Source organism: Colletes latitarsis, chromosome 9, assembly GCF_051014445.1.
Source record: "Colletes latitarsis isolate SP2378_abdomen chromosome 9, iyColLati1, whole genome shotgun sequence".
NCBI lineage: Eukaryota > Metazoa > Arthropoda > Insecta > Hymenoptera > Colletidae > Colletes > Colletes latitarsis.
In genome coordinates, this window is record NC_135142.1 from 22,163,884 (window position 1) to 22,182,357 (window position 18,474).

General features: G+C 41.4%; 1 protein-coding gene across 1 annotated transcript in view; it reads right to left on the reverse strand.

Annotated features, from left to right (window-relative positions):
- The window catches only part of Ptx1 (pituitary homeobox homolog Ptx1), a 41,076-nt gene that overhangs the window by 6,798 nt on the left and 15,804 nt on the right, over positions 1-18,474 (reverse strand). Inside the window, exons 2-3 of the mRNA XM_076773612.1 lie at positions 16,375-16,572; positions 13,114-13,370 (exon numbers count right to left, since the gene is read on the reverse strand). Coding sequence (XP_076629727.1) covers positions 13,114-13,370; positions 16,375-16,572 — 455 coding nt within the window. The remainder of the gene's footprint in view (positions 1-13,113; positions 13,371-16,374; positions 16,573-18,474) is intronic.

Genomic DNA, 18,474 nt, shown 5'->3' on the forward strand with positions numbered 1-18,474 from the left:
ATCGTAATTTATGTAAAGGGGTATTTTTCTTAATTTGACTATCTCTGTCTCCGTCTGACGCGTCGCGTCGGACCTCCTTCTCGCACGTGAGTCGAGACAGTCGTGACCAGGAAGTCGTAGTATTTCCAAGAATTTACTACGCACTGTTTACTATTTTCACGCGCGCGCGTTCATTGATCTCACGACGTAAACAAACGCTTCGAACTCTCATATCTCTGAAACTAGCCACCGCATCGACTTGAAACTAAAATCCTCATATCTTCGGAACTAATTACGCTATCGACTCGTACGAACGCTCATTTTAAAGGGCATTTTATCCCCTATCCGATGACCATATCACCTATTATAATTTATGTTGTCTTCTATGTTTATTTTAACATTTACTTTGACTCTACATGCCCAAAAAAGTTTCAGTAATTCCTATTGATTATACGACTGATGTGCGATACAACTGGATTATAAATTGTTTATTTAATTGAAAAAGAATTAAAATTTATATATAAGATGTCTGCATAATTAAGAGCCATCATTTTTTCGTAAATAATTGTTTTCTCTGGAACTAACTATGGTATCGACTTGAAACAAAACTCATTTTCAAGGGTGTTTTATCTTCCATCCGATAAAAATTAAGAAATTTCGACGTAGCATAGAGCAGGATACTAGACTTGGTGATAAAGAGGGCCAAGATATAAAGAAACGAAGATCGATCCTCCAGATCATCACAAACTGAAGACTCTTTAATCTTTAACGACTCCTGTGACCATTTATTTCGGTGTTTGGTAGTTTCTGGAATAATATTGGTACAAAGTCTCTTACCCTTCGTGTTTCTATTGTTTTCTCGCGGTGCCAATAATTTTGTGACTCGCTGTACACGCCCGAAACAATCGAGTGCGTTGAAAAACGTTTATAGGAAAACAAAAACACGGTTCTAGAAGCGCCTGGCGCATACGTTAGATGGACGGGTCCGACGCTGATAGGAAATCCCACCTTAAGAAGTAGACGAGAGGCGTCGGTGAGAAGGACGCGGTGGCGAAGGAGGAACGATAGGTGGTGGGGAGAGAAGGTCGACGTTGTAGGGTGGAGACGACGATGGTGGCGGCGAACTGGAGGAACGAGGGGAATACTCGAGGGAAGGTTGCCGGCTCGGTGAGGAGCGGGGTATGGAGGAGCGAGAGCCGAGGTGGAGGTGGAGGAGGATAATATTGATCCCCTCGTAGCCCCGCCCCTCCTTGCCAAGCCGACGCCATCATTATATTATCCACCATCCCTCCGTCTATCCGACATATGCGCACACCTACGACCTCCAAGTCTACGGGACTCCCTGGTCCACGCACATCTGCTTGTCACTCTTCTCTACGAACGGGCGCACCTCTCTCGGGGAACGAGGGACCACGGAAAAATTTCGGGTTTCTCGCGTTCCTCCTCCCCGGGGCTCGTCGACCCTCTTCCCGTCTCGTTTCACCGAAGATGGACGCGATTGTTCCGCGGCACGCGATAGAACGGAATCCCCGAAACGTGACCGAAATTATTTCCAAAGTAATTACGAAATTCGTAAAATAAACCCGAGCATGGCAGACATTTGGGGCCCCGTTGACGCTCGTGTGCGATTAGCTTGCGTGAATGTCGGATCAAGATTGATTTACTAGAAGAATTCATTAAATTAAAATGTTGCCTAGGAACAAGCAGTGGAGGGTATAAAACTAATTATGAGTTAAGTTTTTATCAAGCTTCGAAAGATTCCACTTTTTACCAGTCGAAGAATGATCTAAGACTTTGTTAAAAATAAATTTCCGCAAAGAGTAGTTTTGTTGGACATACACGAGCTACTATTCCTCCAGCGGTCCCATCGAGGCTAACTTTTCAACTCTATACATCTTCGACGAGCCCGTTTCTGGACGATTACCGTCCCTATTCCCTCGTCTCCGTGCTTCCTTTCGTTTACATCGTCACGGATCGTAGTTGGAATTCTAGGTGAACGGTTCCCCGGAGGATTTACGAGAGCACGTCGCGCGCTGTTGCGTTTTTGTTTCTGTCGCTTCTCGCGGAATGCGCTGATGGAGAATTCATTTTAGTGCTGCTCGCGGAAACGCGGAATATAGAAGGGAACGTTTGAAAATTATCGTCGATTCGTCTAACATTTTTTTTTTTTGCCTTTGTGATTTACGGTGGTGTCTTCGGGAATATTAATAGAATTTCGTGCCTCTCGGTTCTTGGTTCGTTGAGCGATAAAATGCGTCGTTTTCTCGGTGTATTTGAGAACTTGTACTTTGGAAATAAATCACAAGAGATTTGAATTTCATATTTTAAATATGTATAATTACGGTTATAGAAAACTAGTATAACGACGATTGCTACTATGTCTTTTGTTAGGTACAAATGTTTGAACATATCACAATTAAATTGATAAAATCGAAGTGGTACAGTTGGAAACCTTCCTGTAGAAGGCTTATGGTTTTAAGGAGACCATGTAATGCTAGAAAATCGACAGCAAGGACATCGTTGCGTTAAAAATAAGTTCGGGATACACTCGGACATCTTGGTCTTCGAGAGGATTTGACGCTGTCAGTTTTCTTCCTTTTTTCGTTCGCGCTTGATCAAATCTTCGAGATCTCTTGTCAGGATATTCTAGCGACGTTTGTTATCCACGCAACTTCAAAAAACCTTATATCTTTTGTCAGCGATTAAAAATACTTCGTTCTGTAAGCTGTTCAACTGCACATAAGAGGACGAATGGTTGTAAAGTCGTCGACCGTCACGATTGATTCAAATTCGTTTTAAACGATTCCAAAATACTCTAAATCTGTGATTAATTATTGTTATCTGTAACGCTTCTTAATAGCTCGTCGATTCGCATATCGCTCGGGATTCTGGCTTTTCTCGCGGTTAGTCGAGATTAATTTTAACGTCGAAAAGAAATCCGATTATAAAATTGCAAAGCAGATCGTCGAGTTTACACCCGATTAAAAACGAATTTCTTAGTACTTCGATGAAGTAATGGCTCTTTCTCGAGAATTTAATTCCGCAAAGATAGAGACGTCGAAATTGATTGAGGCGCGTAAGAAAAACGACGTAGTTAATCCTTTCAGATAACTACGATTATGACAATATTTTATTAGAGACAATATTTTCAATACGATTCTACAGTTCTGTTTCATTCTATATTTTGCATTCTCTTCCACAAGAAACAAGTACAAGAAACTTCTCTAACTTAAAAAACGAACATATTCCTTGACATTTTCTGTTATAATCTTCTGCTATACGTTCGTTTAATCGATTATCTGTTACTCGAATAAAATGCAGTCCACCTCTGCTCAAAAGTATTATGATTTTACAACGATAAGTCGGTTTGTTCGACTTCAAACATCGTTCACGAGTTACCAGGCGTCGAAATTCGATTTCGTATAATCAGATCGACGAGATGTATGTATCTCAGTGAGCCAACCCGATGCAAAGATCCCTCGCCGAGTTTTTAAAGCGAGAAGAACAGCCACTCGAGCCGCGCCAGGAAAGCATCATGGCCACCGGAACAAATCCTTTTTGTCTTACGCCTCATCCTTTCATTCCGTGGCCTTTTTTTCTGTAACCACGCGTTTATATATCTCTCTCCGTCCGCGTACGACGAGTACACCGTCCTTTCTTCGTCTCGTTTCTGCTCCTTTTTTTTTCTGTCGTTCTCGTCCCTCCCGCCCTCGGATCGGCAGTCTCAGTTTCCAACGGCACCGTCTCCATAAATCTCACTATAACGGCAAGATGGATCAAGGAGGATGGCCACATCCCACGCAAAGGGAGCCAGTCCGCACTTGTATCGCGTTTCCGTGAACGTGTGTGCTCGCTTGTAAGCGCACGCGCGAATATATCCTCGAGGATCGCTATGAATATGCGGCTGCGTGCTGAGATATCGGGATGTCCGACTGGATATCAAAGGGAATGGCGCTTAGTACCAGATCAACTCGATAATTACGAGATACGTGGCCAGTGCATACGAGCACGCGTTTGCAACGAGATGAGAAAAGTGTGAACAAAGTTTCTTAATCGTCTGAAGTGTCTAGGTCAGAAAAACATCAATGAATTTATTCAAGGCGAATGAGAGTCAATGCTCAGAGTCTTTGTTGAGACGAAGAAAAAATTAGTCGCCCAGATACTGCAAAATTAATGTTTAAAACCATTAGAGGTCCAGAACTGGCTCAACTTTGAAGGCAAAGAATTCTTTGCTGTTGGTTGAAAACATTAGTGCAGTGTATGATTGTAGCAATTACGTCAAAAGCTGGGTAAATTACGATATTCGTTGATCGAATCATACTAAAACAACTGTTGTCCCTTTATTCCTCGAATGACGCTCGTACGTTCGAATTAAATTCACAACGAAATGGAAAAATAACGCGTTACGTGGTCTCTGTTTACTTTCGAATTACGGTGTTGGCCTCGAATGTAAAACAACCCCTAAAGTTTTGACCGAATATAAAAAGGCGTGCTTTTAATCCTCTTTTTCGACAAACCCAGAAACGAATGCGTCGTAATACTTCCCGACATATCTCACTCGTTAATTTTCCATTTATTTATAATAAACAATAACTGTTGAAACATAAAGTAATAAAAACAACCTCGAACAAAATATTTAGCACAAATACCCAAAAAGTTACAATAAACGAATTGAAAATAAAATGATACTTTTTTTTAATAAAAACAATTTCACGTTCACTGCATTTTCAATTCTCAAATTTGTCAGTAATAATTAGATCGACCATCGTACAGTAGCGAAAAGAGGAAAACAATTACGAGAATTTGTAATTGATGCTGGTCGACGCGAGTATTGCGGATCAAGGATCGCGATCGCCTAACGCGAGCAGACGAATCCTTGACGGTAGGATCGCGAAAAAAGAGGCAAAACGGCGGAAACGAGTATTATCGTTTGTATTAAAGCGGCCGGAGGGCGACGCTGAACGATACAAACGGCATATGAGCCAGCGTACGACATGGAGTGGGTAGCTAGCTCTCGGTGTGAGCAATTTTATGGATTTTTTTTATCGTTGTGGTAGTGGACTGTACAGCTGCAGCCAGTGGGATTCGGATATTCAATGTCGGCGTACCTGTATGGATATTAAATTAACACCCGTAAGCCGCGAGTATTAACAACTTTGCAAAAGATTATACGAGATTATGAGCTCAAGCGGAACACGTGATTTTTAATGCCGTCCCGCCTAGCTCTCGTGCCTCCTCCGTTCCTTTGTAATTTATAAATAGTTACGGCTCATTGCGCCGCTGCCCGCCACCCCCGCGTTATCGATTCCCTTCGAATTGAAACCTTCCTTTTTATTTTATTCCCTATTTGTTTCACTCTTTTTTATTCTCGACGATCGAAACTTGTTTCCGTCGATCGCTTCGAAGATCGCCTCGAACGCGTTCCCGCGATGAAAGAGTTTACGAGAAGTCGTTGATTCCCTGATACGTGTTTCGTTTTTTCTACTTTTTCCAACGTTTAGTTACTGAAAATAGATTTCGTTGTCAATTATCAATCGAAGATCAGCGTTTACTTGTTTACATTTTTGACGTTTGATTTTGCATACGAAATGCAATTGAATTCGGTAATAACAACCCAAGCAGAATCAACCCTCATCGTACGATTTAATTACAAGTAATTTCTCGAAGATATACTATTTAATTTCGTTCAAATTTGTACAGTGCTCGCAAAATAGAAGTTTTATTATACGAACACCTCGTAAATATCAAAATGTGTTGATTTTAATATTATTGGACTTCGCAAAGAACTCAAGAATCAGACTCGTCGGTGTACAGCAAGGGGTTGCAATCGAGTTTTTGGTGAAATTCTAATTGTTCGAAAAAGTTTTATTCCACGTTTTCGATTTGTTTTCGTCTTTGGAATATAGTTCTATTTAATTGCGCCGCTCGTCGCAGGATACCGCGATAATGTGACGCATTATATCACGGGTATCTCGCGGATAGCGCGGCGAAATAAATCTGAAAATTCGATACGTTACTTCGGGACTACAATTCACCGTAAAAGGTTAATATTCGGTGCGGTAATCCACCAACGGAATATCGCAGATCACGCATAGCGGCCTTCGACGTTTTCCGAGCCCCGTCCGCAGCGGTATTAACTTCGTGCGCGATTTACAGCGTACCGGCTCGCCACCGTTTCGGTGGAACTCGAAATCTCCGATAGAACCGTCATATCGTTTCATGAATGAATGCGTTTGGCTCAAAATCCCCAAGTCGGCCTTCTGATCCCTTTGCGTGGGCAACAGCTTGCGATTTAACTATCGAGAACACAGAACGCGTCGCTATTTTTAGGTATACATGCTAGAAAAGTTTTCATGAACACTGGGAAGATTTCAAATAAAGATATTCTAAATTTGTAACTGGTATAATGAAGTACTTTTCGTGGATTTTCACGAATCCGATAGCTTGCAAACGCTGCATAGACATTGTTTACGAGCACGATAAGCGTCATAAGTCGCTCGGCAAACAGTATTTTAGCTGTAAGTGCATATGCACGAAGCAGATCTTCGAACTCGTAAATTGATCTCGTAATGTAAAAAAATGGATTCTATATTTTTTAATAAGTAGTTACTTGATTGTTGTACAGAACGTTCAAGGAATAAATTCTTCTAGTTAGTTTTTATAGTCGGCGAAGTGAGAATATTTCGAAAAATTACATCGAACGCAATCGAGGAACAAAATTTTCCTTGCAACCTGCTGCTACCGTGTGTGTCGAGGGAAGTTTTTACATGAATTCCTTTTTACTTCCTTTGGAAACAACTCTTAAAGTATTTCTCGAGAGGGAGGCCACTTTCCTGCACTTAAATGAGGGAAGTTCAGGATCGTGGTTCAGGAAACTTGAAGGGGACTCGAGAATTTTCAAATTTATATAACTTTGACTTTTCAGTACGTAACAAAAAGTATTGCTCTACTGGATATCTATCGATTAAGTATAATGCTATGCAAATTAAAGAACACCGTGTTTCAACCCTTATTTACCGAGTCTGGTAGATGATGAAAATTATTTAAAAATATCAAAGCTAAATTATTTTGTTAACTTTCTTCATGAGTGATGTTCAATTGATATTTTCGAATACGAAACAATAGACGTAAATATAATAGTTTCCTGTGGCTTTAATTGTTGGCGAATTTATATATTTATATATTCCTTCGAGTACACACTTCAATAGAAAGTTGATCGTACAATTATTAGTGTCGTCTTTTAGCATTTGTAAGTTTGTCTAAAATCACTACCGTCAATCGAAAGACAATGTACATATTTGCGTTCGTTAACTCCTTTCCATACTTTAACGAGTCTGACTCGTGACAAAGATTTTGGCCCAAACATAAATATCACGAGTCAGACTCGCGAATAGAAGATCGGTCCAAACGTAAGCATCACGAGTCAGGCTCGCGGACCGCAAATGGCGATCGTGATTGAGCTTTAGTTCCTATCGGTATACCGCAAGAGTCGATCGCGATTCTTATAACTGTTACAAAGCAGTTTAGCATCAGTCTGGTCTGTTTATCGCGCGTTGACATCTACCGTTTAGGCCCGGATTTCGTCTAGCTAAATGCCACGGGAAGGGGTTAATTTCTAGATCTTTGCTCGTTCCGGGAACCTTCATAACGCGTCGCGGAGTAAAGTCCCGAGGACAGCCGGTTGATCCTTTGTGCACACGAGAACTTACGAGCTGGCAAGTGCACGCGCGGCTGCCAACAACGGGTTCGACGCTAAACCCGCGAAACTGGAATGCTGGAGCGAGAGGAACGCGCCGTTGCAAAAAGATTAGCGTGACGGAGAGACGGAAAAGGAAGGTGAACGCAGAAGAGAGAGGCAGAGCGGTCGCATACTAGATGCAAATCGGCCTACGGAAGAGATATGCACCGAACGACCGCAGTGCAGTGCAGCAACGCGTGGATCGGAATGCAACCAGCCGTTGCAATGGCAAAGGTAATAATTGATATATAGCGATGGCATTGGCCGCTGACAGCCGCTAACCCGGCCGAATACGGATGACACTCGGTAATCCTCACTCTCATACCGGTTAGTGTCCACCTATATTCCGTGGCGTCCCATTTCCCATTCCCATGGCGTGTAAGCTCAACCTCTCTCTCGTCCTCTCTCTCGTCCTCGTTCACCCTCCACCCTCTGTTACATTACATATACGTAACTTCCCTCCCTCCGTCTCTTCTTCTTCTCTCTCTCTACGGGCCAGATATACCAACACGGATCAGCGGCGTGTGTACGTCGCGGGGGGCGGGGGTGGTTGGTACAAGGGAGAGCGACGCGGAGCCAACAGAGCCAGGGAATGCACCCCGTGGAAGAGGGAGACAGCCGTGCTTGCAGCCAGAGGATGCCAGCATAGAGAGAGTCTCGTGCAGCGACGCCACCGCGCGGTATGCGATGCAACCATACTAATCCGCCGATGGATTTATGGTCTTAATCACCGGCGGATTATCTCGGACAGCCGCGCTCTGCTGCCACCGACCGAAACATACGCCTGCCTCTTTGCAGATAACTGTACCTAGCTTCCCATCCCCCTTGGGCTTCCCTAGCTCTCTCTCTCTCTCTCTCTGTCTCTCTCGTGTTCGACGTCGTCCCTCCGACTCTCTCTCAGCTGCCCCGGCTGTCTCGTCCTCTTTCCTCGTTTCTCAGCCTATGATGTCTGGGATCTTTTATCCGTCGCCAGCCACGAACCGATAGAGCGCCGTGAAGGCGAAAATCGAATCCGTCGGCCGGATAGTCCCGAGCAAGATTCTTTTACAGTCCTTCCGCTTAATCCTTGCGTCGATTACCGAGCAAACTGCCCCTTTCCATATCCCGTTTACAAACTTTAACGCACTCCTGCACAGGCATACTTTAGACGATCTATTTGCCTTTTGGAAATAAAAATTTACGAACCACGGGACTTCTTCGATCACCCAGGGTACGAAGGTTCTAGTCAGATTATAAACAGTGGCGTAAGAACGTTTTATCTGTAAATTGTACGCGATATTTTTATCGATTCTTTGAAAAATTTGCGTTTTAATATTTACGGGCAAATTATTGAGTAATCGTAAATTCATTTACAAGATACAAGAATTGCCGTCCATTGAAAGTAAATAGTTTCGATAAAAAATTTGATATCATGTACAATTTACTGATAAAACGTTCTCGTGCTATTGTTTACAACTTGCTGTATGGTCTTAATACACTTCGTTTTCATCCATTGCTATATAGCGTCTCATATTTCCCCTCCACAGATTATTTATTGCCCGCAATATACCACGTTTAACCCCAATCGTACCACATGTTTTTATAACGAATCATACCACGATGTGACTCTCACTTATTAGAATCATGGGAATAATTAAAATGCTATTGTGTTCGTTTTTCAAGCAAACTATATATAAACATAAAATATTATACACAGGCCATATACAGTTTTTGACTTCGAATTATATGAAAGGATTTAAGGATTAAGTCCCTTTCTAAATAATGGGCTTCAAAATAATAAAAATGAAATTCGCGTGGCGACACGTAGCACGACGAATCTTTTCCTCAGTCAAAAAAATATTCGTTCAGTCATTTTTATAAAAGGGGCTTATCTCGCAAGTTAATTTTTCTATATAAATCGATTAATAAAGACCCAATTTATTAGCACAACGACTATCAACTGAACCAAGCTTCTCACGTGTTGAACTAATTGAATACATACACCTCCCATTTGACAGTGCCTGTATGAAACAATATAACTGTACTTCCTGTGGCGCACGTGCAGCGGCAAGTACTATAATAATTCTCACATGATTGCATGCAAGTTAGAACATGTAACGTAATAATATACTGCGTAACTGTGAGTCACATCGTGGTATAATAATACACATTCTGTAAAAAAGGTTAATTTTTATATCATGACTAACTCCAAATTTACAAATACTTATTTTTTCAGTGTTAGTTGTGTTAATTTAAAGTAAAAGTCCTAAAAAAAATTTCGGATAATCAAAATGAAATAATCAAAAGATTTAAGTTCAAAGTTCAAGTGACCACACGCCACGAAATTATTAACTTTGAAATATGTACGCGTTGGATTGAAAAGTGTAACGTCTTCGAACAGGACGAAGCCGTTCGTGGTCGTTGAAAGGGTGGACTTTTCTGAATCGAACCGATTACAGGTCGCACGCTGGCTGGATTCCCATTCAGATTTTATCCGAAATGCCGGGGTCAAATCCGCGGACAAAATAGATAAGCTTCGACGCGGTTATCGGCGAGCATTAAATGTTGCATCGGGATTAATTAAGCGTAATGCAACGACTAGAACTGACTAAATGCGCCCGCAATCGCGCTCAAGCGCCCGTAAATTTCGGTATCTGGAAGTTCGCGTGTTGCCCAGAAATTTCCCAACGAAGAATGACACGGTGCAACGTCACGGTTCGACGAGTCGTATAACTATCGCGGTTCTGGTCGGGAACGATTATGGCACGCGGTGGATGGCGAAGTGACAGGAACACGACGGTGTCAATTATGGTTTTCGAACCCCTGGGGGAAACGATCGTAGGCCTGCGTGATAAGGAAATTCTAGGAATACTCTAAATTACGTTCATTTTTTAAAAGACAATAAAATCTTAGTACTGATTTTGTTAATATCCTTAAGAGGAAAGAAGCTGGTGAAATCGAAACATTAACTTTCGAGTGCCATCTTTTTATTTAACAAGATTCTTCTCCTTAGTTCATACCACAATTGCACATTTTTTGGTATCATATCAGCCATGGGGACACTTTTCCTCAAGGGAACTTTCTTTTCTTTTAAAAAAATACTGTCTACGCTCGATATGTCGGTAAGCCCAAACGCAAAGCAGTTTTTTCTTTTTAAGAAATATCAAAGACCTAAGAATAGCATGCCTAGAATGCCTCCTCGATGTAACAACGGTGACCTTCGAAAATAGAATTGGAAAATTACAATCTGCAAGTTTTACGGGGGTCGAAACTTTCGGTTCCAGGGGGGGGGGGGGTCTTAAAATAATATAAAAAATTCGCAAGCGCGTCCGTGGGTTCCACGATAGTTGGGATCTGCAGCATTTTGGTACATGGCGTATAGCACCGTGGCGGGAACACCGTGCCATGCTCTGTGTGGTTCTATAAATCCAGGAGGGCTTACCGGCGCAAAGCTTCCCTTGTGAGCTGCGCAACCCCACGTGACCTCATGCCTGGCCACTTCCATCCCCGTTTCTCTTCCACCCCGATCTCCGGCGTTCGGTCCAAGCTCTTGTCTCGCGATATGACCGTTTCTAAAGGTCTTGCTGAAACGCACGAAACCGCAAGACTTGTCAAGTCATGAAACATGTCCTGCCGCTTGATCCGGCTCAAACTGCGGAACAAGCCGCGGATTCGCCTTGTTTGCTCGCGTATCTTAACGTAACTCCGCGCCAAGAGTTCATCCGGCATTCCGTGGCACCGAGATCTCTGTTACTTCTCTCTTGGAACTCCTTTGATCCGCGAGTTACGGTTTCCGGTGGACGCCATGTGGGAAAAGTGCGTTGCAACTGAACTCTCCATTCGGGGAAAAAGTACCAAAGATATGCAAAAATCCTACTTTATACTTTGTACCTTTCAACAGAATTTTAGTATATTCTTTTTCTCGGTTAAAAAACCAGTTACGTAATTTGTAATTTTACGAATTTTATGTGTACTAAAAGTTGTAAAGAAATGTTTCCTCGATATGAAATCAATTGACATATTCTCAGTTATTATTATTCGATTGATTAAATATTATGGAATAATAAATCATTTCATCGAGTGATCGCAAATAGAAATATACTATAATAAATAGAGAAAATAATTGTAGCTCGCTTATAGTTGTATTGTTAGTACGTATCGAAATCCAATAATTTTCACAAATAATCGAAGACCATCGCTGTTGGTATTATTTTCGGTATCTAACGTTTGAAATAGAGAGCTCGAGAGTGTTTTTTTTTCGAAATTATCGATGGCAGTAGGCGAAGGAATGCCATTTTCCGGAGACGAGCCATGTCTGCAGACACGGGACCTCGAGGTATCAGGCAGGAAGAGCATGAATTGTTGCCTTTGTAATCGATACTTCAAGGCATCAATGCGTCCATTGTAGGTTTCTGTTGCTACTTCGATCAACTCGAATCGAGAGTTGCTCCGATTCGAGCTCGAGCAGGGCGACTGCGTTACTGAAACGATGAGTCGCGATCGGAGCAGATAAAAAGCGTTTCCGTTAGTACGAAATTGTTTGTCCGAAATCAGAAATATGATCGATAGAGGCTCGTTCGATCGGCAGATAACGCGACAAGAGCACGATAGCGGTGTCTTTCGGCGGCAACAAAATTTAACGACCGACATCGAGAATCGACTCGTTTTTCACTTTTTAATCGAATGCAATTAGTCACGAACCGACGTGACTCAGTAGCTTAAATCGATGAGTGTCTGATTCTCGTTCCGTGCAATCCTCCGAATAAAATACCATCTTGATTACTGTATTTCGTCGAAAATAAAAAAAATAAATCGTATTCGTGCGAATATTAGGCTCGTTTTGTTTATTTGAACAGTTACACGAATTTTTCGGATCTGTATCTTAATCGCGGTTTTCGGTCGAGTTCCAGTAACTGATAATTTCTATTTGCCAACAGTGGTAGACAAATTGTAAATGTACGGCGTGAAATATATCGGGAAAGATCATTGGATAGATTCGTAAGTACAGATGTAGACATAACATGTATGTGTAAATATATACTATAGATTACAAGATTATTGACTCTGAAGTGTCGCGCTCGAATGTTAGCATCGAGTACGAAAATTGAAATATTTCTTTTAACCATTACTATTAATTATATCAATCGATCGATAATAAAGTCCAAAAAATAAAATAAAAAACAAATTAAAAATCCTACGCGAAAAATTACGAGCGTGTAATTTATCAATTATATTTCAAGACTACAATTCTAATTTATACTTTTAGATATGTTATACAAAATTTTTCTCGGTCTGAATGTCTGTTCGATGCATTCGAATTTACGAAGTACAAATGGAGGTTCACGAACGAATATAAAATTTGCTCGACTCTGTTAATAATAGAATTAAGATTCGATCGTTAAAATATCGTCACTCACCCTGACTCGAGCTTCTTGAAGATTCATCCACTGTCCCAGCTCTTCCCTGGTCGGCATGTCTGGGTACCGATTCCTCGTGAACAAAGCCTCCATCTCCTGAATCTGGTGCGTCGTGAAATGTGTCCTCTGCCGCCTCTGGCGTTTCTTCTTCTTTCCGTCCTTATCGTCCGCATCGTTTACCCCGACCACACCAGCGGGAGAAACTACCCCTCCGCCGGCTTCCAATTCGTGTTTCACTTCTGTTGGTGTCCGACCACCTGAAACGTGTTAAGATATCACGTTCTTCACGAAACACACACTTACCCTACGGAAACAGTCCGTGGTAAATAATACCAAACGACCAAAACGCACCTCTATCCGGATAAAAACTTTACATTTTATCATTGGCGCAGAACAAATATTTCAGATAAGTTTTATTTCACTGTGTCGTTGTTTGGACTTTCACAGTTTTGTTAAATCATTACACGCGAAAAGGACTACACAATATCACGGTGAAACGTTGTAAATGGTTAATTACGTTAATTATAGAATATTTGGAACCAGACAATATACTTTAAGACTCGCACGAGTCGATTTCGCGCGATATCCAAACTATTATTATTATGTATTACATCACTTTGACGCCTTAAAATCTTGATAAATATTATTTATATCTATTCCTGGCCGCGATAAAAATTAACGTGAAACGATAATGAAAATATTTTATCGCCGATAAAATTGATCGCGGTCCTCTTTTCAACCGTTCCTTTAATCACGATGTGAAACTTTACATGACCTGGCGAAATTAAATAACAAAATAGATTCGAAGTCGCTTGATAAAGTTTCTGATATTTTTGTTCAAATAAATTCTATTCATAAAAGACGTATGCAGATACATGCACAATATTAATCGACCTCACGGTGGCCATTTTTTCAGTGTTTAATTAAGGAGTTTTGATTTATAAAAATTTGACGAAATGAACGAGACTGTTAAAAGAGGGTTGTAATCATTTTTCATTTTTTATTCATGTTAAGTTTGTAGAGATACGATCCGAAGTTGCTAAAATTCTCAGACGATTATTAATATTTCGAACGTATCAAAAAATTATTTATTAATGGAAAACGTATCTTGCAACTTCCTGTAATTAAATTCTCATTCGAGGAATCGTATTTTGAAACGTCTGTAATGGAAGCATGTAAATCGACGCCGAATGATCGTAGATCGTTCGATCGTTAATCTCTGCTGCAACGAGGCTGTGCCCTGGCTGTGGAGAGTAACACGAATGCGTTTGTCATGAGTGTGACAGTGACAGGTGAGGACGTATCACCCCTGACTCTGCATCAGCGAATCGCCAGTTTCCCTTACCAGCCATTGACAGCCGTGTGATCGATCGCCTCCTTTTTCAAAGAGTACCGCTATCACTGCCTCTGATGATGCCGCTAACTATCTTCCAGGTCGGAACGACCCTGCTATTTACAGAGGTGCCTAATCGACATAAGGTCGCGCCGATATCAGTACCGTTCCGCGGCGAAGATCGTTCGATTTCTCTATCGCCATATTTCAATTTGTTCAGTATTAGCCCAATCTACCGCCTTGGAATATCACGCTCGGGATTCTACTATTTTAATAAAACCAGATATTCAACCTCCCGTTAAAGGCAAGCCGCAGACCTTGCGAAGCAGCGATCATTAATTATTTTAAACCATTAATTATCTCCCTCTAAAGCTCCGGGGGTAATTAACTCGGTAATTCTTACTTTTTTTTAATTTTCACTGTTTGCAGGATCATTTATTGGGCTTCGTTGTTATTAAAATTGCGAAAAACTCTGTCAAAGTTAAAGTTGAAGAACCCCTTTCCATTATGAAAACACTCGGCCATATGCAGCGATGCAAGCCCCATGATTTGAACTGGGAAGTAATTAGTCATCCGCCATATCCTCCTAACTTGACGTCAAAATTTTTTAACCGTCGGACGGAGGAAAGTTCGATGGTAAGACGCAAGGCGAAACCGGATCCACTGATAGTACGAATAATGGAGACTATGCTTTATTCTTTTCGAATATTTCTCATTATTTGTTCGCGTTACAATGTTATATAAATATCAGAAGAAGGGCCCCAACGTTTCCACAGTAAATATCGTCCAAAGGCAACTGTGTAATAAATTGAAATACTATTTAGCGGAAAATAGGAGGTTTATTCCATTATTTATAAAACAGGCTCCACGCAAATAAAGTTTTTTAACTATGTATCCAATTACACTCAGACGGAAACATTGCGGATTTTAAGGCGCTGATTTCGATATAATACATCATAAATATTAATCATATAAATTCATTATCTGAATTTTACTTCGAACAATCTCCTTTAATATTTCTATTTACAGTTTCTAAGGGTGGGTTATCGAATCTTTCTAATCTAAATTCGTCGGTGCATCATCGAGGTGTGCAAAAATTCCCCCCGAATGACAATTATAGAACGAACGTAGGATAATTTATCGAGAGGAGGTCGCGGAAGTAGTTCGCCGTGGCCGATGGGGAGTTTTGAATCCAGGCACACTCGCGGGCTTTAGTGGCAACAAGAGGAACGTGCTGGACTCGCGCAAGGAGCACGAGAGGCCTCGTCCTCGTCTCGGGATTACAACGAGTGAAGTGAGATCCGTCCCCGGGGTTTGTTGTTAACCAGGACCGTAAGACTCCGGAGAGATATTTCAATTTGCGGGGATTTGGGGCGGCTGTGAGAGCGTCGGCTAAGTGCCGAACAAACGTGCAAACAAACGACGACAGCATTTTCCTCGCCTTTCTCCTGCTGCAACCGACGACACTCTCTATTATCATTTGATTTCAGAGCCCGTGAGAACGAGAGACGATCGCGTTCCACGAAATTTCCTTCCTATCCGGTTCTATTGACGCACCGATCTTTGCGCAAAAATGACAAAAGTTAAGAAAAACACGCCTTCAGAATTTTCACAGTGTGTCTTCGATCGGTTGTCAACGCTACCTCTACCGAAAGTCACCCCTTACGATCCTAATTTCATATTATTTTCTAAGCTTAATCGTCTTTCCTCCATTTGTTACCGTAATTAAATGACTCTCATGTCTAATAGTTTAAAAATTATCTCGGAAACGAAGGCCTATACGAAAAATTTGGCAACGTGTTCCATTTTCTGAATAATTACAGAAAATATATTCGAGTAACACGCATCTTGGCAAAGCTACGGATTTCGTGGATCTTTCGAACAGTCGATAAGAGGTTTTGGGGGGGCGATAAAAAAGTTGTTCGTACCTTTTCGGATGTCTGGCCTGTGCGTGGTGTTGGTGCGGGACCTGGACTGAGCGGTAGAGAATCCACCGGAGGGTGTCGTGGGTGTTGCACCCGGTGTGCTGGGGTTGCTTCCACCCGGGGTGTGAGCTCCGTGACCCGTCGAGTCGAGCCTCGCCAACCCCCCGTTCGTGTCGTCTCTGAAGTCGCCTTGCGTCCATACTGGAAAACGCATCACACCTTCTTGCAACGTCGTCTAAGCTCCGCCGTAATCTCCACTATTTACTAACTTATTTTGTTATTAAGCCGGGATTTCGCGCAACCACTTTCGCCGTGTCGGAACGAGAATGTAAACAGTCTTCGTACACGAAACTGTAGCTAATAGCGCCGGATGTCTGAGACCCGTTAATTCGACCGCTTAATTCTTGATCGTTCAATTTAACGTCATGGCTACATTCACCTATGAACTTTACACCACGATTGAAACTAACCGTGAACCACAATGTTTTCGTATCTACTTCGTTTACTCGTTACTGTATTGTACTTCGTTCCTCGACTTCATCAAATTCTGAGTTTCTTGTAATTTATATTTTTAATAATGTAATTATAAATAATGTATTTCTATTACTTTAAATATAGAACATAACGGTACCGATAAAGTAAGTTCTATGTAAGATATAATATTATTATATTTTTCCTATAAAATTGAATGTTTAACCCTCCCCCCGTAGCTGCCAATGCATCTGTTTGACGCATTCGAGAATCAAACTATTTTAAATGCTTCTCTAAAGAGATGCCTGGTGGCCTACTTCAATACACCAGTCGCATTTGTCACGATGATTTATCGAAAACGTTTACACGGAGACAACGATTTTGTCGGATATCGTGTCGCTCGCGAATAATATCGGAGTAGATTCGAAGTTGCGGGATCTTAAGAAGTCGACAAGAGCTGTGGGTGGGCAAAGAAAGTTTACGTGCCCGGAGAGTTTCGTCTATTTTCTCTTTTAATCGCGAGTTCCCTCGATTTACTCGAGCCTGTCCGCGACCATTTTAAATATCGCGTGGTTACGCACGTACTTTTCAGAGAATCGTCTTTTAAATTTTTCGCAGCCCTCGCGGACGTGAATGTTATTTAACGCGACGATCCATCGTGTGCACGATCAACTGGGTGTTTTTTTCGAACTACACGTGTACACGAAACTAATCGAAATCGTAAAAAATGCGTTTTACTCCACGTTCAGAAGCTGCAGTAATTTATTAGCGGTTTTTACTTGAATTATTTTAGAATAGAAAATCATTCCCTAAAATATTTAAAACATTTACAGAGTTTAAACACTGTGCTATTTTAGTACAGATCATTTGTAACGATAATACACAATTTGGTAATTTTGTTTATTCTTAGAATTCCTATCTGTTATTTTTATGTCAAGTATACAAAATATTATTATTGTCTATCTTAAACTGCATTTTAGAGATAAACTTATGAAAAATAAGAAACCTCTTTTTGTTCTTGAATGAGAACAGCTATCACGCTTCAATTATATCATTTAGTTACATCATTTTAACCCTTTGCACTCGTCATTTGTTAATTACATTTCATATTTTTCCATGGCGTCGCAAGTAGTATTCCGTAAAGAGTGAAAAGGTTCAATAATCTACAAAAATCTACACACGTTACAATGTTCCAATCGCCAAGCAATAAATTCCAGCGGTTTATTTTATTCGGGCGTTAAAAATATTTATTTGAAACTCTGTTTGGAATTGGTCGGATCTTAAATAAATCACTGCGCGAAAGTGGTTTGATCGATCCTTTTTGTTAATTCGCGAAGGAACACGTCGAAAATGGTCGTCTAGACGAGAATACCCCGTTAAAGACAACTAACGTACATGTTGGGTCGTAACACACTTGGCAATATCCTGGAAGAGTGACACGCGCGTCTTCGTCGTTCGTAGTCGGCACCGTGGCACTAAATCAGCCCGAGTTACGCGCCGACTAATTGTGAACCACGTCCCTCCTCTTTGCCGCCCCCGTAGAAACCAAATATAACTAAACGGAGCGAAACTAAACGACCGGGCCGATTAACGTCTCCGTTGGCTGGCTACCACCGACAGCTCACACTCGCG